We start from the raw sequence: 21,864 nt of genomic DNA, 5'->3' as shown, positions 1-21,864 counted from the left end.
CTTTTTCCTTATTTTGTATGTTCATCTGTTCAGGTAGGAGTCCCCCCTGATCTTTGTAGTATTTAAAGCATCTTTGTTCACTTGCGTGGTAGGTTTGCTCTCTGAATTGAGTGCTGACCTACAGCTTTGGAGGAGTCTATTCAGGCAAAAGAACCAATGCATCCTTCTCCACAGACATACAAATATATTGGGTTAAGAATGGAAAATGTAGGCAAGAAGTTATGGGGAAGGAAAAAAAAATGTTGAATAGAATGTGAAGAGGTAAAAATGATTAAAACCAAGGAGAGGAGAAAAAAAGACAGGACTGCAGATGTAAGTTTACAATTACAAGCACGGTGTTCACAGGCACTGCAGTGCAAGTCAAACAGTTCCCTTGTGCCGCTTTGCACCACAGCTCCTCCCTTTCTCAAAGACAGAAATTCTCCTACCCGAAGTACAGGCCCCACTAGATGATGTCTGTGTTAAGACTTAGATCAGAAAAAGGTTGAAAGTCTGGGAATCAACTGCAAATTGGGGGAAGAGAAATGAAGAAAGGAGAGGCCAAGCTGTGCTGCATGAAGCGCATACACTCAGTCATGTACTCTTCACAGGAGGGTAAGAGAAGACTGATGAAGACATTCTTGACATCTTAGAAGGCAGAAAAAATTAGCTCATCCTTTCAATCAAATATAGACAATTAGGAAGATGAGGATTCAGAGTAGTTGATGGCAGAAGCATCATACTCAGATGTAAGTAAATAATAATTTCTCTTACTCTCAGTTCTGCAAGGGTGCACACGTACACTGTTCCATTGACATGGCTATATCAATGCAGTAAAACCAATTATGTCTTCCTTGTACTGGTTATTTTCAAGCTGTCTTCCATCTCGGTACGTTCTGACAGGCTCCTGTGTTCCTTTCCTTGAAAGACTTGTTCCAAAAAAAGGTATAAAATTCCCTTCTATATTGAAGCAATAAAAAATTTGGCAGGCAAGGTAAAGAAACTGAATCATTACAGTGCTAATCTGTGTGCTAAACACAGCTCACCAATCTTTTTGCAAGTTGTTTTGTTACACCATTAAAACTACTTACCTGTGGCACTTAATTAGTTTGTGACTTCCTAAGGGAAGACTTCTGCATCTTTTCTGCATAGGATGATGATTCAGGTACTATAGAAACAAAGCTGATTACTGTGAGGACTGCTCTGAAAGCGGTGCCTCCTATGTTATTATACTGGTCCACGATATTAGAGGTGAGTGATGGTGATACGGCAGTAGAGGTTGAATCACCCCACCAACATTCTCTTACATTTTGTTGCCATGTGAGAGATGGCAGCAGAGGGGCATTCTGTCATGGAAGTGCGTGTGAAGCAGAGGTGTGCCATTCCTCCATGTGGAAAAAATGGCACCCATTGACATTCATTGATGCTTGTTGTATGTTTATGGAGACCAAACAGTGGATGTGAGCACAGTGAGGCAGTGGGTAGTGCGTTTCAGCAGGAGCAACAGCAACGTGAAAGACAAGCCATGTTCCAGATAGCCATGCACAGCTGTCACACCACAAAATGAAGAGCGTTTCAATCAGCTCATCTGTGTAAATCAGCAGATTATGACCAGAGGTCTGTGTACAGAGCTGAATATTGGCTTCAATGCATTGGAAATGATGGTGGCAATGCTGGAGCATCACAGAGTTTGTGCCATGTGTGTCCCATGAATGCTCACACAGGAATAGAAAGAACACGATACACAAGTTTCTCAGGACCTACTGAACCAGTTTAAGGCTGAAGGTCACAGTTTCCTGGATCACTGGCAAGACATGGTGTCACCACTACAAGCTGGAGTCAAAATGGCAGTCTGTGGAGTGGTGAGATGTAAATTCCCTACTGAAAGAAAAGTTCAAGACGCAGCCCTCTGCAGGTAGATTGATGCACGCTTTTTGCGTAGGAAAGGGGTGATCCTTCCGGATTTCTTGGAACCTGGACAAACTATCAACTCTGACCACTGCATGACAGTGCTGGCCGAGCTGAGGGTTAAAACTTCCCGAGTCAGGCCAGAGATGAAGACAGTCTTTCTCTTGCAACATGGAAATGCTGGGCCCCATACCAGTTTGAAGACTGGAGCACATTGGCTAGACTGTCCTACCACACCCACTACACAGTCCTGATTTGGCACCTTCTGATTTCCATCTGTTCAGGCCAATGAAAGATAGAGTGTGTCAGCAACATTTTCCTACCTCTGCTGGTGCAGATTTTTATCAGCAAGTCATTCTGGCTCTTGTTCATTGCTGGCAAAAACGCATAGCTAAAGGTGGTGACTGTGTTGAAAAATAGTGTTTTATAGCTGAGAGTTATCTCTATCAAAGAGTGTTATTGTGCTCTTTGTGCCTGTTGTAGTTTCCATGGAAATAAAAAGGAGGCATTACTTTTGGCGTGACCTACATACCTCCTACAGGTTGCTTCCTCACTTAATAATCTCAACAAAGCTTTTCTGGGGCTTCCTGCTTTATAGGTCTAAATTGCAGTGTACTCTGTCTTGGGTTGCTTGTTTGTTTTGATTTGGCATCTTTTTTTGAATACTTGTTCATTGCTGCAGAATGATTTCTGCCTCTTGCTTCTTCTCTGCTGTTTAGAACAAGTTGTCCTAAAATCTGTTGAACATCGTTATTGTAGGTAAAATTGCAACATAGAATTACGTAATAATTGTGTTGGAAGGAAGCACTGAATGCCTCTTACAGAAGTTAATGGAACAGAATCCTTTTAATTAAATTGTAACTTCTGGAGTTCAGCAGAAAGTACACAGCATCATGAAGGACTTTTTCAGAATCCTCTGAAAAAGGTGGCCTTCCTCTGGCCGCCTTTATAAAACAGGCTGCTAAGTGCCCTGCTACCCCTGACTCTCCTACTGAAGACTCATGTCTACAGAAATAGGCCAGCCTGGTACATGCTGTTTTGTTATGAGTCCATACGGAGTAATTTCTGCTAAGAAGTCAGCTCCTGAATTACCCGTAAGGCAGCCCTGTGCTTCTGGATGCTAAACCAGCATATTTGCGTTGTAGCGCAATGGGTGGAGATGAGAATGATCACCATGTCAGGATTACCTGCTGCATCTGATGCACTGCAGCACCTGCTGTGAGATGTAACCCAAAGTGCACTTCTGTGTGTCAGCACAGGCTGCCACAGCACAAGGTTTCACTTCCAAGTTCAGATTTTCTAGCTCTTATTTTCTTCCTTCACCTCTCCTGTACTTTTTGAGTACTGTGGGAGAATAACTGTAGATGCTGATGTCTGAGGAGATTTCCTGCAGCCACTAAAAAAGCACCATGTGTTGTGATCTCTGTGCTGCATGGAAGAGAAAACAGAGCTGAGCATTTCTGTCTGCACAGCACACATGGGAGCTGTATGAACAGACCCCTGTGTGAAGCATGCTTTTACCTGGTGAACGTACAGCATGTGGAAGCTGGCCATCTGCCTACAGAGGGCTGTGGGCTAAAATTATTGGAAACATTGACCTTACAGCTGTGGCTTTTATCTCAAAATGCTGAGATTACATTTTCCCTTCCCTTCCCTTCCCTTCCCTTCCCTTCCCTTCCCTTCCTTCCCTTCCCTTCCCTTCCCTTCCCTTCCCTTCCCTTCCCTTCCCTTCCCTATTTGTGGACTTCACTTGTACTTTTGTGCATTGCTGAAGTGAGCAGTCTGAACCTTAAAAAGAGTTTAATGAACTTCGTGGGACAACCAATCTGCATGTGGTTGTTAAACTGAGTTAATAAGAAGAAGTCATTTAGGTGTATGTTTTATTCTTCTTTAGCGCAAATTACATTATACATTACATAACAATCATTATGCAGGAGAACGAGATTAACGATAGCCTGAAGCAGATATTCAAGACTGGTAGCACCTGTTGTTTTATAAAGAATTAGGTTTGAGATGAAAAACTTTTCCTAGGAACTGTGCTGTAGGTGTTACAGTTGCTGATAACTGGTGACAGAACATCATCTAGATGTATTACTTTTGATAATTTACAGTGAACAGAAGGATTAGATCTCATTATTGATTGCATTTTCCATGTTCATTTGAGTTGGTTGATTCTTTTAAAATGTTTTAGCTTAATCACTTGCTAATGAGTTTTTCTCTTTCATCAGTATACGAATTAGTTATCGGGACACTGGATACTACGAAGCCTGTCAGCTACATACTAGTAGGATGTAAATGCTATGGAGTTACATGACATCAGACCTAGCTAATAATCATATGAAATATCAGCTCACCTTTGTGATATTCTACCTTAGGAATGAATATTTTAACTTACCAGTAACTGTTCCTATGTATGAAATGTTGTGACCTGTTTGCAAAGAATTTTAATGTCATAATTCTTCAATAATAAAATACTTGCTTTTAGACATTGTAGCCAGCCGCAGCATTTATACCTGTGGAGGAATAAATGATGTGGACAATCTCCTCTCATGATGTAAGATAACTGACAAGTATCGAGAATAGAGCATTATCAGTGATTCAATACAGTATGGGTTTTGGAGTAACAAGTATTTAATTATTCATAGCTGCAGTTACACAGTAGTTGTTCTTATATAATGAATTCTCCTACACCATAATACTTACAATAAATATTGAACTGATCTGTGCAAGATTATGCTGAAAATGCAGTCAGTCTGTTAGTTGAAGGCATACCCCAATGCAAAGCTAAAGCAAACCAGACATCTTTTAGTGGCTTGTAAAATGTGCTTTTTTCCATATGTTTAAAACTAAAGGCAAAATCACAGCCTCTGCTGAAATCAGTGTCAATTCTACCAATGGAAGAAGGATTTCATTTCAAAGGTAAAAAGCAGGAAATACTTCAGGCTGCTCCTTTTGCCTTGGGTGTGTTCAGTGGACTCAGTATTTCTGCATTAAGTCTTAGGTGGGCCTGTGTGTTGATGATATTCAAGACAAATAATCTTTTGATGTGCTTTGAAAGCAGTTGGTATATTTTATATCTCTAAAATGCTTGTATTTGTTGCTATCTCCTTCTCTCTTTTTTTTATTTTTTATTTTTGTCCTTTTGTGTATGACGTCCCTCAAAAAAGGTTTGGGAATCAGTCATCCCAAAGGTTCTGTTAGCTGAGATCTGAAGTGAGCTGCATGTCTTAATTCCATTTAGAAATTTGCAGCAATATGCTCATCAGTGTGTAGGTATTACAATAACTGGCTTAGTGGAGATACATATCTATATATATGGTTCTGTATAACAAGTTTCATGTCAGAGCAATGGGGAAGTTTTACCCATCAATGGGATAAGTTGTTGTTTGTAGGTATGTTAAGTACAGGACCTGACATCTTGTCTGCAAAAGTAACATTGACATTACCAAAGAAAGATGTTTGGGAATTCCTGCTAAAGTATCACCAAACCAGTGAAAGGTAAATACACTGTGTGAAGTACAATTGAGTCTGCAGTCCTCAGGAACCTCAGGAAAGACTGCCATAAAAGTGAACATAATTTACCAGCAAAAGATCTCTCTCAGGAATACAACCTGAGAGAAAACACACAAAAAGACTAAATTCCTCATGAAGTAGGTCAAGAAAACACCCAAAGTATATCAGTGATATGTAGGAACAATTCTTCGATTTGCTGGTTTTGTAAGAAGAGTAAGAAATGTTGTTTGTATGCATACACATCTGTTTTTCAACAAATTGTTTGTTTGTTTGTTTGTTTATTGGAGGTGATTTCAAAATGACTTTCTGGTGACAAGGCTTTTTCTTAATATTTTTCATCCAAGAGTGAGGCAAACCCAAAGAACAAAGAGTGTGTTCCTGCCTGCAGAGAGATTTTTCTGTACTGGAAACTTTTAAAGGGAAGAATTAAGAACCGTATAGAGGGGGCCAAGAGTGTCTACCAGTAAAGACAACAGAAGGAAAATTGTATATAATAATACAATCTTACACCATTTATTTGAGTGTACAATTCTGTTCTAAAGAGTAATATGAGAGCTGCTCCGAAAGTAATGCCTCCTATTTTATTCTTTTGCCCCGTTGGAGGTGGATGTTGGTGGTATGGCAGTAGAAGTCGAATCATCCCACCAACATTCCATTACATGTTGTTGCCGTGTGACAGATGGCAGCAGAGGGGCTGTCTGACAGAATGGTGTCTGACGTAGAAGTGTGTATGAAGCAAAGGGGTGTCACTGAATTCCTCCATGCGGAAAAAAAGTGGCACCCATTGACATTTATTGACGTTTGCTGAACATTTATGGAGAGCAGACAGTGGATGTGAGCACAGTGAGGCAGTGGGTGGTGCATCTCAACAACAGCGCTGTCATAGCGGCTGTGAAACTATGGGTCACCTCTGCTGGTGCAGATTTTTACGAGCGCAGGATGCAGGTTCATGTTCATTGCTGGCAATAATGCATAGCTAATCGTGGTGACTGTTGAAAAATAGTGTTTTGTAGCTGAGAATTTGCTCTATAAAAATTGTGCTCTTTGTAGCTGTTGTAGTTTCCATGGATATAAATAGGAGACTTTACTTTCGGAGTGACCTATGTATCACCCATTTTCCAGGTCTGACTTAGCAGACTGCCAGCCCTTTTCCACATTCCTAGCTGTGGTTGATGAAAACTGGTGCAGTGACCTTTCTCCAAAATTTAATTTTCAATTCCATTCTTCAGAATCTGTATGCTGAGCAAGTTACTTTTTTTTTTTTTTTTTTAAGATCAGCCTCCTAAATCTTTACTTCACTCGAAAGGTCAGAGAACAAAAAAGCCATCAGTGGAGGCAAAGACACCACTCAAATCATATCATTTGAGTTCACATCAGTCACAGGGATACTCCAGTGTCTGGGTACCACAAAACCAAACTGTCCCATTTTTGGGAAGTGTTGTGCTAAAGGTTTGAAGGGAACAGCGTTGGAAGATGTACAGTTAAGACTACAAAGTGTCATAGGAAGTGTGGGCTCATGTTTCCCATAAGCCTAAGCGTGCACAAGTTTGGCAGACACTTACGTGACTGCGTGAATACAGCATTAATGAAACATCATCTTAGAAGGGAAAAGAACTGTCCTGTCTCAGTTAATATAAAGTCCTTGTTTTGCTTCTTCAATTAATTTCATTTTATTTCCGTGAACATTTTAGGTGTATCAATACATGCATGAAACCATAACTGTTAATGGCTGCCCCGAGTTCCGAGCCAGGGCCACTGCAAAGGTAGGATACGTGCAACTGTTGAAGTACGTGGTACCAAAGTGACCCAGTAATTGACTGTGCGCGTGTGTGTTTCAGGTATTCGTGTGTACACTGTAAGAAAATTTAGACATCAGTGGCAGCCCAGAGTCTAGAACCAGTGCTACTTCCCAGGTAACAATCATAATGGAAAATTTAAACCTTTATGCTGCTTCTGTAGCTTAAGAAAAGAGAATGATTTTGTGGAATTTGATGTTTTTTGAAAAGCTGCTTTGCAAAAGCAAATCTACTGGGTAATTCTATAGAAGTCTGCCTGCTGCAGTCTATCTCTCAATGGACTATTTTTGCATACATCTCATCCAGTGAGGACACAATGATTTAAGAGGTAGCAACTACACAGTCAAAATTTAACTTCAATTAATGGGAGCTGTAGGTGCTGACCAAGTAGTGAGGATGAGCAGTGACACAGACGGCTGGATCAGAAGAATCCACAGCCAAATACAAGTCCACTTTTTCTAATGCATTACCTGTTCTAATGAAGTATTTTGTCTTTTTGTTCATATGAACCTGCTCCTCTCATATCCTTAGACCATGACAGCTACATTACTGCTACTAGTAAAACGGTAATTTTCTAAGGAAATGCACACAACCTCGGAGGAATATATTCTGTATACCGGTGTGTAGTATGCTCTATATTTTCATAAGATGCACAAAGATACACAATGCCAAACAGGGACGTTCACTCACCATGATTTTATTTTTTCCATTATTGTTTTGTACTCAAGACTGTCTCCTGGATGGTAAAGCAGGTATTGTGCGGAACAAGTAAACCTGTAAAAGCCATAAATCCAGTTTAGAAGTATTTCATTATGGTCTCACTCCTGGGAAGTTAGTGACAGACTCCCAGAAATCTTAATGGAAATAAGATCTTACCATTATGCATTTGTGTTAGGAATTTTCATGTAAAGCTGCATCAAATGATGCATGTTACGTTGTGATGTGTGTTATTGAAAGATTTCTGCAGTGTTTTAGAAAAGTAAGCCCAATAGTAGCCAGCAAATAATACACAAAACTTTGGTATATTTTCCATACCAAGTAGAACATCCGCTTGTTCTGATTTTAACATTCTTCTGAGAGAAACTTAATGAACAATGTAAGGTCTGTGCTGCAATAGAGAGAAATGCATATACGAGATCCCGCTTTGTCTACACTGCAACTAAACATAGAAATTTCTGCTATATTGCATAATAAATGGGGAGAAATCCAATTAGTGTTTGCCATTCTCATTTCTTATTCATATAGAACAGCAGGGTTACAGAGCAATGTTTCGATATCGCAATATTTCCTGGTTATTTCTGGGCTGTCTGCGTTGCATTCTCCTAGTGCATTCATGTCTGACATTAAATGTGTGCATGATGACAAGGTCTGCATGTGCAAAAACACCTAACCAAGAACCAAGATCCATTATGTCACGTCATCTACTAGCTTCTATTAAGCATAAGCATTGTTAGGATGCTCAAAAAGTATTAGTGTAATACAGAATTGTTCTAGCAGGTTGGCTTACGAACATGCTTTGAAAAGGATGCAAATATTGTTTATTTGATGATTTACTGAGATGTGTAATTAAGGTAAAAAACATCTGCAGTGAAAAAATGAAATATAATACATTACAGTTTTCTGAGTAAAAGCTGTACAGTTTACTGTGTGGTTTTTTTAAATTGATCAATAAATCCATTGTCTTAAAATCTAATTTTTCAATAAATGTTTCGATTGGATTATATTGTAAAAAATAGTGTTCCTGTTCCAGGAGTTATTTCATTACTGAAATTTCATGAAGATTATAATTAAACTTTTTAAAACGATATCCTTTCAGGAATTTTTTTGTGCACAAAGAATAAAGTAACCAATTCTGCACGCTGGAAAGCAAAGCAAAGAGTTAACGATTCAGTTCATCCACTTTATTTCAACTAGGAACACGGTACGGTTCACATCATCTGATCCAACAGTAGCACTTTTTCCCTGTGAAAAGGTAAAGAAGAACTGCGGTAGCGATCAGAAATGCTCACCCTGCACAGTCAGGCTTCCTGGTACCACCTTCTGGCTCTGCTGCTAACTTTCTGAGTTACCGTTGACAAGTCACCTGAATTCTCTACTCTTCTGCTTACTCCTTTATTTCAAATGCATTGGCATGGAACTTAATATTTGCGAAGTGCTTTCAGATAATCAGAGAAAAAAAAAACAGGCAGAATAAGATGCTGAAATGTTTTCACATAGATGAGTTCTTCCTGCAGAATGAACAACAGGGTGTATCAGCGTTCTCCCTGTATAGCCAAATCACTCTGTTTTTTTCTTCCAGGCAACAGTTGCTGCTTTTGCTGCAAGCGAAGGCCATTCACACCCGCGAGTGGTTGAGCTGCCAAAGACAGATGAAGGCCTGGGATTTAACGTGATGGGAGGAAAGGAACAAAATTCACCCATTTACATTTCCCGCATAATTCCTGGAGGAGTGGCAGAAAGGCACGGAGGGCTCAAACGGGGCGACCAGCTGCTCTCAGTTAATGGAGTGGTATGTGGAAATTCAATAGACCTTTCATTTGCATCTGGACTTTCATTTTCCACAGCTGTTCTGATACCCTGATTTAAAATTCCACCACACAAAATATAAAGAATTAGCTCTGCGAGTCACCTTCAGTATTCATTTGTGGTATGGTGAGGCAAACAACTTCGTGCCACTACAATTTGTGTTGGAATAGAGGTTGCTTGAAGAGCTTCGTTTTAAATTCATACCACGTGCCGAACTGACAGGGAAGCTATGTCTATCTAATTGATAGTTGAGCAAATTCCTCATGTAGTAAAACCATTAAAACAGCTTTTGTTGTTTTTGCATTCCGTAGCCTCTGAGATATGCAGGTCTTTCCAAATATTGATGCCTCGGTGGTACTTACGCAGTCTTGTGACCTTCAGAGCATTTCAGTGCAAAAGAAATTTGATAAACACATTTGCCACTGATTTGCAATGGCAAATGCCTTACAGATTTCTTTTAATAACATTCACCCACCTATGATGTATTTATCAGAGAATTAGCTGTGCAAATGAATGCATACAGGGAGCAGGTATGGTAAGTTAAAAAGGCAGTTTTTTTACATAGTCATTTTTCATTTAAGTCAATACTGCAAGATGGAGTGTCTCACTGTAGTTTCACCATAAATGTCAGTATGGAGGTAAAAATAAAAGCCTTTTGGAACACAAGAGGGAAAATCAGGTTCCACCTGTAATAATATGGGTGAAATCTTACCTTTCATTTTGCCTTTTATTCCCTTTTACAAGGGAAAGTAAAATACACTCCTAAAAATGTAAGCTTATGCAATCATATCACCCCACTCTTCTCTTAATGAAAACATAATCATTTTTAATGCAAAACCTCCGTCTGAACTTTGAATTTAAATACACCAAAGGGAGTCACAAGCAATTTTTGAATCCAGTCATAAATATCAGGCATTGCAGCTTAAATTTTCTCCTTGTTGCAAGTCTGTAAACAATGAAGGAAGTGCTGTATTCTATATGCTTTCATGTTGTCATCTGTTTCTCTCAAACAATAGGTATTCCCCTTGTCTTGGGTATCAGCACAACACTTCAGACAGGCTTTTTACCACTTCTTCTATCAACAATCCTGTTCTCAAAGGAGAAACACTCATTCTGTAAGCTTCCTATCCCCAGTACACAACAAGAAGAAAAAGATAAAAAAACAAAGAAACAAAAGATCATTTAGTCTCAGGGAAGAAGAAACCAAATGAACATTTATTAAATATATTGCCTAAACTTCACTGACTGGAAGCAGATTGAATAATGTTGTTATTGTTCAGCTGTCTTTTCCAGAGGTAAACAAATACTCAGGAGAGAGGAGTTTATCCACTAATAGATTTGTGATTCTCAAAAAATCTTTTTACTTTCAACAGTGTGTAGGCAAATACTGAGGAGGAAAGTAGTGAACCTTCACATATGTAGATATACTGACTTTGACTCTGTTGTCACCTCTACTTCATGATAATCTTCCAAAAAAAAAAAAAAATCACAAATGTGCTCTACAATGGGTATTAAGCTAATGTAGCAGAAAACACTATATAAAATTCCCAGTTGCATGTAGGCATGGGAGAAAGCTGATTCTGAGATACATCAGAGCTGCTTGCGTGTTCAGAGTCTGAACAACAGAATTTGGAATTTGAATTGCAATTTCATACTTAAGATAACGCCTATGTGCAACTGCTCACAAACCAGTCTTGGGCTCAGTAAGCCCATACAATATAATTCATGAAAAGAGAAAAATTATAGAACTGGCAACTTGTTTGCAGGCAGCTTGAGACAGGAGGAAAAGGTCTAAATTTAACATTGTTCACTGGTGCTAGTTCACTCTGTGCCACTCTGAATTTAACTGAAGAAAAACAAATATACAGTATGCACAATACAACAGACGGCTCAGCAGTGGAACACAGAATGAAAATGAAGTAAGTGTAACTTGTTTGTGCCCAGAATTTGGTGGTTATCCAGATTCATAATTATCAACATAAAATTAGAGCTGACTGTTCAGAATCCAGATTCCTTATCCCAGCATGACTAGGATGACTGTTCCTTGAGCTGTTTCACCAGACATTAAAGAAATTGCTTTCTCCTTATGCTGGGTGTTTCCTTACATACTTTTGTCCCATACCCCCTAAAAGTAAAGGAAATTGAAAGCACCAAGCCCTGCAGATGGCTTGGCAAAGGCACTTGTTGGTGACTGTTAATACCTGGCAAAGATTCTGTGTTTATCACATACCTGGTTTGAGTCAGATACTACAAGGATGTAAAATAGATATCTAAAGGCTAATTTCTCACCCAGGTGTTTGCTTACAGATACCTAGTAGAAATATTCTAGTCTGTCTCTCATCTTGTGAAGTAACAACCAGATTCTCTTTTTTGTCTGCAAGGGACTGTGTTTTTGTTTTGTTTATATTTATGTCAAGTCTGTTTGCTTGGATGCTGTAAATATTGGTGTTTCCGTGTAACATGTCTGCAGTTCTTTCAGCTACTCCTGTCTGTGGAGTATTTCATCTTCCTTGTTAATACAATCTGCCAATGCAATAAGGGAAAGAAATACGAGAATTTATATAAATATACACAGGCAACAATTACATATTAAATCAAAATACAAAAATACTAGATCTCATGTTTGGTGGGCAGTTCTAAAGTAATATAAGTGTCAGATCCTTGCCACATCCCCAGCCAGTGTAGTCCAGGCAGTGAAATCCCTTGTGCAGGCATGACTGATAGCAGCAGGAGCCTTTTGCCAGCACAGCGTTAGTGATTTGCAGAGGGGGGAGAAATCAATCTGCAAAACAACTTCCTTTGCTGGTATAACCTCTTGTCCCTACTCCAAGGGGTTCCCCTATTTATGTTATGCAGCTTCAGCTATGCAGGAAAAGCATTTCTTGGGCTTTCAAAACATGAGTGCAAGTAGCAGTGAAGATGTTAATGGCAAGTATAGCAATGATTTAAAAGCAGCTGAAACCTTTGGTTAAGACCTGAGCTGGGTAAGTTTGGAGAGTAAAATTTGTTTTTAGCATAACTATCTTTTATTCTGCCTTTGTTTGTTTCCCCATTTTGGTTATGGTTCAGAGCTCTGTATCATTACTATTCAAGTCAGTGGGAGTTTTCCATTGACCTGGATAGCAACAAAGTCAAACACTACATTTCTAATTAGAAAATGCTGGCTGTAAACAGGAAAAACAAGGCTGGAGGCAAATGGGAAGAAGACAGGCATTAATGAATTAAATACAGATTGCTAAAATGTATGAAGTGTTAAAGTACTCCATCTTGTCAGTCCTTTAAAGAACACATACAATCACAATTCTTCATTGATGGAAGTTAGAACCTGGGGAAGATGTTTTAATTCATATCTATGACTTTTTTTCTGAGAGTGCTTTCACAGAACACCCTTGTGCATCTACAGCTTCCTATTTCAGCACTTTTTGGAGCATTACATTCACTGTTTCTTACACAGCAACAATTTCTTCTTCTTCCAGTATTTTAAACTAAACCCTTTTTTCCCCAAATTGCTTCTGGGTAGTGGTGTTTGTTCAGCAGATTTATTCCAGTCGCAGTTTCTAACAACTCTGGTCATCACGGATCATCAGTTTTCTTGAACATCTTTGAACGGGAGACCTACTGGACAAATTTCATGAGCACACAGTTCCAAAACATGAAGCCATTTATTTCTCTCAACAATCAAGTGAATACTTAGAATCACAGAATGGTTTGGGTTGGGAGGGACCTTTAAGATCATCTGGTTCCAACCCCCCTGCTATAGGCAGGGACACCTCCCTCTAGACCAGGTTGCTCAAAGCCCCATCCAGCCTGGCCTTGAATGCCTCCGGGGGGGGCATCCACAACCCTTCTGGGCATGGTTTATTTCAAGGCTTTCTCTTTTTCGGATAATCATTTTGGCACATGAAACAACATTCATTATTTCTCTAAGTTGCATTGTTTTTGAAGCGTTGTACATTTCTGTAGAAACAGGAGTCTGTCAGTTGACCAAGACTATTGAAATAATTATTTGGATTAATGCGTTGAAGGACATTTACCAGGAGGCAGGAGGATAAACACCATGGTGATAAGCTTGGATTGTGTTGTGTATATAATTTATGTAGAAGCGCATTGTGTCTGGTTTTTGAAACTTCTAAATCGTTATTGCTAACTCATGGTGTGCCACAGTGGAATTCTTATTCATTGTGTTCTTGGACAATGCTTCTCAGCATTTCTAGCATCTTCTAACATCTGACAGTTGCTATAACGATGCTAAGTTACTCTTTTAGTGCGAAGTGAGCATCAAATGTTTTTAACGCTGATGCTTCTCTCTGGAGGCCTATGCGTATAGTTTCATTTTAAATAGCAGGGTATACAGTGAACTTTTAAAGCAGCATGTAGTAAGAGCTTGTTTTCTTATTTTATGTGGGAAGAAATTGACATTTTTAAATGGTCTAAAATCCATATGAGGATCTCACTTGTGTAAGCTTTTTTCTGTGCAGAGATACTTTTGTTTGCTGGAATATATCCTACACCACGTGGGCAATCACACACCATTAGAAAATGTCACCCTTGTTCCTAAGGAGTGGAACAATCTACATGCATGAAAAGCACTCCAGTCAATCCATTTAATGATAGAAATTAAATATTCTTTTCACAGCCAAATTACTTCCCCCTCTTGGAAATGTACTGTTTCAAGCAATGCTTGCACAGAAATCAGAGCTTGAGCCCCTTTTGGTATGCATTTGGCAACACAGCAGGTATCACCTTACTATAAAGCATTTTCCACAAAGAGGGAGAAAATGTGTTTGTTAGGCAAGAACTTGCAATGCTTCAGGTGTTAGTGTTTGATTACATACAGCTAACCATATAAAGACCAGTTTCATGCCGACAGAACCAGTGCCATTTCTGTGTTCAATGTGTGAGCACTGCCATCAGCTCCTTAGTGCAAGGGCTGTCCCTGGGAGCTGTGGGTGCGCTCCTCCTCCCACAGCTCCGTGACTGCTCCGTCACCACCCATCGCTCACAGCGGGATCCTGGCAGGGCCACAGCGTAAGAGAGGAACCGCAATTTCACACTTGCAATTTCTTCATTTCTTGCTAACATGTTAATAAGATTTTATGTTCACTCCGTTCCACTTTATTTTTGTACCTTGCAATTAGAGTGTTTGGGTTTTTACTGCAGGAGCTGAGTTTGATTTTTTGCATTATTTTTTGTTTGCGTAAAGCATGTAGAGTGTTTCCCCTTGTCTTCACATGGATCGTGTTTCTAATGCAACCTAAAATACATTTGAGTTATGTAAAATATGAAGATAAACACATTCGCAATAGTGTAGAAGTCTTACTTAACAACACACTTCCCCGTAATGGTTCCTTGAAAACTGTAAAGCCTGAAAATTTCCTAAAACCCTGACAGCTTTTTCGTGGCAGCAAGTGCAAAAATGAGGATGGAGCCCTGGATCAAAGCAGCCTTTTTGGTATTAAGTCTGTGCTCCTTGCCTCCAGAGCGTTGAAGGGGAGCACCACGAGAAGGCAGTGGAGCTCCTGAAGGCGGCCAAGGACAGCGTCAAGCTGGTGGTACGCTACACTCCCAAGGTGCTGGAGGAGATGGAGGCTCGCTTCGAAAAACTGAGAACAGCACGACGCCGGCAACAGCAGCAATTGCTCATTCAGCAGCAGCAACAGCAGCAAAATACACAGCAAAATCACATGTCGTAGGTGAGAGTATTCATTGTCTTCCTTAAGGCCCTCGGCAGGGCAGGGCCTGGCACCAGGACCCATCCAAGCCCAGCCAGGAGGAGGAAGCGGGGACACCGGGGCAGCACCAACCCAGTTGGAGGCCAGGCCCAGCTGGGGGCCTACAGAAGGGCCCAGCTGAATGAGGCCCGAGGCTGGGCAGGGCAGCACTGTGGGGAGCTGGAGCTGGACTGTGGCCTGGCTGGGGCGGGTCTGATGGCTCCAGAGGTGACATCGGGTCCCGGGCCTGGGGCAGGTTGGGGAGCCCTTGGGGTGGACTGGGAGAGAGCCCTGGCAAGCACTTGCCGCACTGAGGACTAGGAGAGCTCATCCTTTGGTACATTTCCATGTGATCTGCCCCAGTTAAAATGCACTGTGAAAATAGGTGAATGAAAGGCCTGAACAAATTCTGGAACTAATTTCCAATAACCCAAAAATCAGTGCCCACTGTGCAGCACTGGCATATATGCAAGCAAGACTGCATAAGAAATCTGCATTGCCTGGAAACAGCAGTGATAAGCATATACTACCAGATATAGATCATTCGATATGTTTTCAACCATATCTTTACTACTGTGCAACAGAGCATTAATATTTGCTGCTTGTATGTGAAAAAAGTTTTTCTAGTACCTGTCCTGCTACAGGAACCCCACACTTCAGTCCGTGGTTCATGTGCGGGGAAGCCACAGGTCTTACTTCTCCTATCCACTTCGGTAGGACTTCGTTCACTCATGACTGATATTCAGTATATACAGAGATATCAGAACCCAGATATTCCTTAGTTGCATGTTTTCTGAAATCATTGGCAGCCTGTGACTTGAATACGTATATAAATACACTCAGTTTGCCCAAATGAAATCAAATAGGAAGCATGTGGTAACGCAAGAGCTTAGATCCTGATCCTCCACATTTTATACCAGCAGTTCCCAAAATGCGACATTTGTACCAAGAATATTCTACAGCTGATTCATAAAGTCCCCTAATTATGAGAAACTGAAGCTCCAAGCGATGGTGTCATTGTCACTCGTTGACACTGACCTCTGCTGGTACTCAGGGGAAGAGAAAGCCCTGGTAGGCCACACGTCCTGTAGCCATCAGAATTCCAGTTTTGTTGATGCAGACAACACTGAAGTCTGTGAAGATTCCTTTAAAAAAAAAAAGAAGCTTAATTTTTTTTTTTTTTTAGCAAGTAAGATATTTTTACTCATTTTACATTTTTATCTCAACTGAAAGGGAAAGAAAGGCAGACAGAGGCAGCCAGCAATTAAATTCCTCAATTCTTTGTTCTTGCCCTGAGAAATGTGTTTCTTTAATTCTAGGTTATTCTCAAGAAAAAAAAAGCCTCGATCAAGAGTGCAGTAATCAAGCAACCAGATCTGTACTTCGGTATTCCATCAAAAGGAAGCAACTACAGAAACACGAAACAGAATTCATCTGGAGAATGTTCAGTGCAAGAATAATGTAGTTAAGACAGCCATATAGAGGGTACTTATCATTATTAGACTTTTCAGAACATGACAGTCACAGATACATAGTAGTTCTGTGACTCTATTCCTAATGAGAACAGCATGGTAAGTAAATTCTGTGAGACAGAGAAGTCCAGGGCTTCCAAATAATTGTTTGATCTAATCTTGCACTCCTTACTCTCACAAAGTGGCTGGTTGGCCTTCTCTAGTCAGTGAAAGTTTTGGCTTAAGGAGATCAAGATTGGCTGTTTTGGGGGACGGAGTCTTTCTTTACAGTTATCTCCAGAAATAAACAGCTGCATCAGTTCAGAATTTTGCCACAGACATCAAACTCATACATCGCGCTTCACAGCCACTTTGTACTATATATTGTAGAGCTGTTTTAACCTAATTTCCTGTTTATAATTTAAAATTTTCCCTCTGAAAATAGCAATTTACTATATTTATAAAAGTATTCCATTTGTAGAAGCAATTGGCTTTTTACTCTTGGTGTTTCCATATATTTTATTATGCATCAACAGAGTGAGAAAGTTTTAGGTCAATTTTAATTTTATTAGTGGTAAAGTTAGGGAATCCTAGAACTGTATTTTTAAATGTAGGCATTGCTTGTATCTACTATAGCTACTATTCAGAAATCTATAACTGGATATATTATATATTTATTCCATAAAATATATATTGTCTGAATGTACCTGTTAGAGAAGTAGGGTCTTTGCTTAGCATGTATTGCAAATGTAGTAAGCTAATGTTAGCAAAAGACCAAGCTTTGTTTGGCAGATATTCCTGTGATAGCATAATCTCAGCGTTTTTGTATTATTTAATTTATTTTCCAGTCCAGCGTTAATATATTTTAGAGAGGAGGAAGTGTAAGTCATTTCTTTTAAGACCCTCACGTTATCATTTAAATCAATTTGAAGTTAAGAGTTCTGACTTTTTTTTTTTTTAATCTAACCAAATTGGAATGCACAAACAAAATACGTAATTTCTTAAGTTTACATGTGTGCTTTTCCAAAGAAAACAGGCAAAGTTGGAAGGCTGTAAACGGTCATCCACTTTCAAGAAATTAAGCAAATAGAATCCCTGTATCCTAATAAATAATAATTTAAAGCATGCCTTCTGTGCTACGTTAGAAAAAGCTTGGCGGGGGGAAAGGAGCTTAGGGGAGAGTCCTGCAGTCCTTGCATATTGAAGACTCAGCTGATGTCAGTGAACTTTAGCAATGTGAGGAATGTAGAAGTAGTGTGAGCCTGTGTTCTGATTGTGAACTTGGAAAAAAGTCAGCACCAATTAATATTTTGAAGGATCTATTCTCAGAGAGAGGCAAAACAAACCAGGGAAAATTGTCAGTAATGTACGTGTGTGAAAAACCAGATGCAGGCTGGCCAACAGTCTTGTCAGTGTTTGATTAGTGTAAGTAGCTAGTGAAACAATATTACTGTATTTTTAAAACCAAACATTGTGAATATATCCAGAAAAGGCTCATTTTATACAGAGAAGTAATTCTATCCAGTGGTTGTTGGTGACAATGTCGATTAAGACAGTGGAGCTTGAGTACCACGAGAATTCAAGCTGAAATGTATTGTATTGTGCTCTGCACGGTATCTTTTTATACTTAATAAAATTGTACGTACCTATTTTAAATCTGTATTCTCGAACAGACACTGCTATTAATATTAACAGTATATAAATTGTTACTATGACTGCATATAACTGTTCTGTATCTCATCAGTATGATTTGAGTTACACTGATAACTGTGCGTTTTCAGAGACCAAGTATTATTCAGGTTCAGTCAGCCCACTGTACTGCATTGTTCCAAACTGCCTCTCCGCCTCCTCCCCTCCTCTTCCTCAAAAAATCCAGATTTGATGGAGTGGAATGTGCTGATTAATAAACTTCCGTAATGGAATGTCATTCATATAGAGAAGCATATCAAATTCATTTTCATATATTATTACTCAATAAATTATTTATGCACACTAACGTTAACACTCCAGTCTTTGCCAACATTTAAAAATAAGGTGAAAGTAAAAATACAAGTAAAATACAACTGATAATAAATTTGAAATGGAAGCGGGGAGAAGTGTCTACGTAAGGGTCATTTTTCATGCCCCACATTTAGTTACAGACAGTCCTTTCATTTCTGGTTTAAATGCCCCTGGTCCCAACATGGTAGAGCACTTCCACACGTGGACTGCTGAATTTGGACCTGAAGTGTGTGGAGGCGATCACGTAACACAGGCAGGTCTGCAGGTATCCGTGCATCATATTTTATCTGACTGGTCTCCTGGCATTTGCAGCTTCACTACGCAGAATTGACCTTCAGTCGACGTAGTGAGTTCTTCTGCTCACATTTACCCTTGGGGCTCCCTCTTGTGTTTCCCCACACTGGCAGCAAATCGAAGGAGATTCAATAAGTATTTTCTGTCTCCTTATCACAGGAACCAAAAGGGTGTCACGTGATTTTTACAAGCTCTTGCATGATGTTCACCAGTGCCAAAGATCCAGATGTAAGAACTGTTGTTAATGGGTCTGTTGTTGTAGCTGTAGTTTTTCTATGGCACTTTATAGGGGATTTAAGGATTTTATATCCCTTGATAAAGGGAAAAGCTCACCAGGTTGCATTTTCCTCGTCTCCTACAGTGACAAAGCACAGATGAAAGGTCAATGAATGCACATGAGTGGAAGCAATGACAAAAATACCTGCAGTTCCTTGGTGAATAATGCTGCAGAACTCGTAGTCCAATACACTGTACCTTTTGTAGATATTTATCTCAGCCAGGCTTCCAATCTGACCTTTGGGCACTCCTCCAGAAGGCTCAAAAATACATGCTACATTTGCTGAATAAGAAACTGTTTTATCAGCCACTAATTTTACGGGTTTGGGGATTCTAAATGCCATCTAAAAGTGCCGTGCAAGAAGAAGGATGGTTTTGCCTGTATTTGAAATAGTACAGGATTTTAAGCATAAATTCAGAATTAAGAACAGATATTATGTGCATGCAAGACGTATTTCATTACAAGAGAGAGACTGTTTCAGAAAGTAGCAATTGTGTTAAAAAACATGAGATTTAAGAAAAAGGACCAAACAATCTCCTAATGCAGAACTGTGTCTAGAAGAGCTAAGGGAATCCTAGCATACATAAGCAGAGGATTATCTTCTAGAAGTAGGACTCTCCCTGCATTAGCATTAATAATACCATATCTGTGTCCAGCATTCAAGAAAACAAAACTCAGGTTTCAAAACCAGAGTGGATTCTGGGACAGTTTTCAAGAATGTGCTGCATGCTACATTATGTCTTGTGAGAAATAGAATCCATTGTAGTTACCCATGAGAAGATCACGATGAATTAGGGATGTGTTCAAACAGCCGTGCCAGCAGACTGAAGCTCACTCTGCTTCTCCATGAAGCAAATGCAATCTTGTGCTCTGAAGCAGCAAAAAGATTTAGATACATGCTTGATGGATTCATTGCCTCTACCTTCAGCTGTCTGAAAGCAAGTTGCGGAGCTTAAGGTGACTGTTTCCATGGTCAGTGGAGAGTTAGAGGCATCCTTAGAATGTGATTCACTGCACCTGTCTCTGACATCTATCCAGCATGGGGTAAGGTGTCCTTTAAAAGAGTTTGTAAGCAGAGCCACTGGCTGAGCAGAAAAGCTAAATGCCCAGTATGGAGGAAGCAGTGTCTTTTGTTCTCTTTGCTGCTTCCTCACGCACAGCTTCAAATAAATAGATAATCAAAGCAGCAAACAGCCAGATATGTAAATAAATAAATAAGCCACCAGTGTTTGAATTCCCCAATCTGAGATCACTACTCGTGTAGCTCACACGGTGAATAGGCCTCACACTCCTTTGTAAGGTGGTTCCTGTTGCTACGGCTGTCTGATCTGAAACACTCAGAAATGTTTCATCTAATTCCCAACATAACAATATACAGTAATTCTAAGAGAAATTTAAGAGCTCAGGGCAGGTATCCTTAGCCAATTCTGTGTTATATGCAGGAGCAGGCTGCAACAAGCTTCAGTCCATGAATGTTAAATAGCAGAAGTCTGTGCTGCCAGCAGGAACACTGGGCTAGTCGTGTGCATCTTATCTGCAGCCCGAAAGATGAACAGGTGCTTCTGATTTTTGGTTAGAGAGGTGCACAAAATTCAAAGCCATCAAACCTCTAATGTAGGAATTTCTGATAGCAAGAGTCACAGCAATACTTCGCCAGTTCCGACATGTAGAAACCTGCAGCTCTCCAGGGTTAACTAAAAAGATAAGAAAAGCAGAAGATGTCTATAAGGAGTAGCCAAAATCCAACAGAAAAAAGTAATAGCTCCCACAGGAATTTAATCTTTCGTCTGCTTTAAATTTATTTTCTTGAAGTTACTTTTATTGTTACGAACTCATCTGACCAGAAGGGAATCATATGGTCCACCAAGTGCACTTACTTTTTTCAAACCCTTGAAGAACTGAGGGCGTAGATGAGTACCTCTTCTCTTCCTTCATCTATCCTTTCTCTGAGGTTTGCATCAGGCTGGGCTCTGTCTGCAAGAAGGTAACACTCAAATACATCCTACTTGTACAGAATTTCTTCATTAGTCAGTTCGCAAAGTCACAGAATGGCTGAGGTTGGCAGAGCCCTCTGGGTCCTTCTGCTCCAACCTCTGCCCAAGCAGGGACACCAGAGCAGCGTGCCCAGGACTGTGTCCATGTGGCTATTGAAGATCACAGGTCATAGAAGGTCTCCACAGCCTCTCTGGGCAGCCCGGGGCAATGCTCCATCACTCTCACAGCACAGAAACACTGCCGGGTGTTCAGAGGGATCCTCCTGCGTTCCAGTTTGTGCCCACTGCCACTTGTCCTGGCACTGAACACCAGTGGAAAAAATCTGGCTCCATCCTCTCTGCATCTTCAGGTACTTCTATACGTTGTAGAGATCCCCTCCTCTTATCCAGACTGAACAGTTCCAGCTCTCTCAG

General features: G+C 40.0%; 1 protein-coding gene across 1 annotated transcript in view; it reads left to right on the top strand.

Annotated features, from left to right (window-relative positions):
* LIN7A (lin-7 homolog A, crumbs cell polarity complex component) overlaps positions 1 to 18,880 on the top strand; it is a 47,984-nt gene extending 29,104 nt beyond the window's left edge. Inside the window, exons 3-6 of the mRNA XM_004937594.5 lie at positions 7,092 to 7,163; positions 9,496 to 9,705; positions 15,203 to 15,411; positions 16,753 to 18,880. Coding sequence (XP_004937651.3) covers positions 7,092 to 7,163; positions 9,496 to 9,705; positions 15,203 to 15,411; positions 16,753 to 16,795 — 534 coding nt within the window. The 3' untranslated portion in view covers positions 16,796 to 18,880. The remainder of the gene's footprint in view (positions 1 to 7,091; positions 7,164 to 9,495; positions 9,706 to 15,202; positions 15,412 to 16,752) is intronic.
* Positions 18,881 to 21,864: the final 2,984 nt, after the last annotated feature.

The sequence above is a fragment of the Gallus gallus genome, chromosome 1, assembly GCF_016699485.2.
Source record: "Gallus gallus isolate bGalGal1 chromosome 1, bGalGal1.mat.broiler.GRCg7b, whole genome shotgun sequence".
Classification (NCBI taxonomy): Eukaryota; Metazoa; Chordata; class Aves; order Galliformes; family Phasianidae; genus Gallus; species Gallus gallus.
Note: the sequence above shows the minus strand (reverse complement) of the source record. Positions and strands in the feature narration are given on the sequence as shown.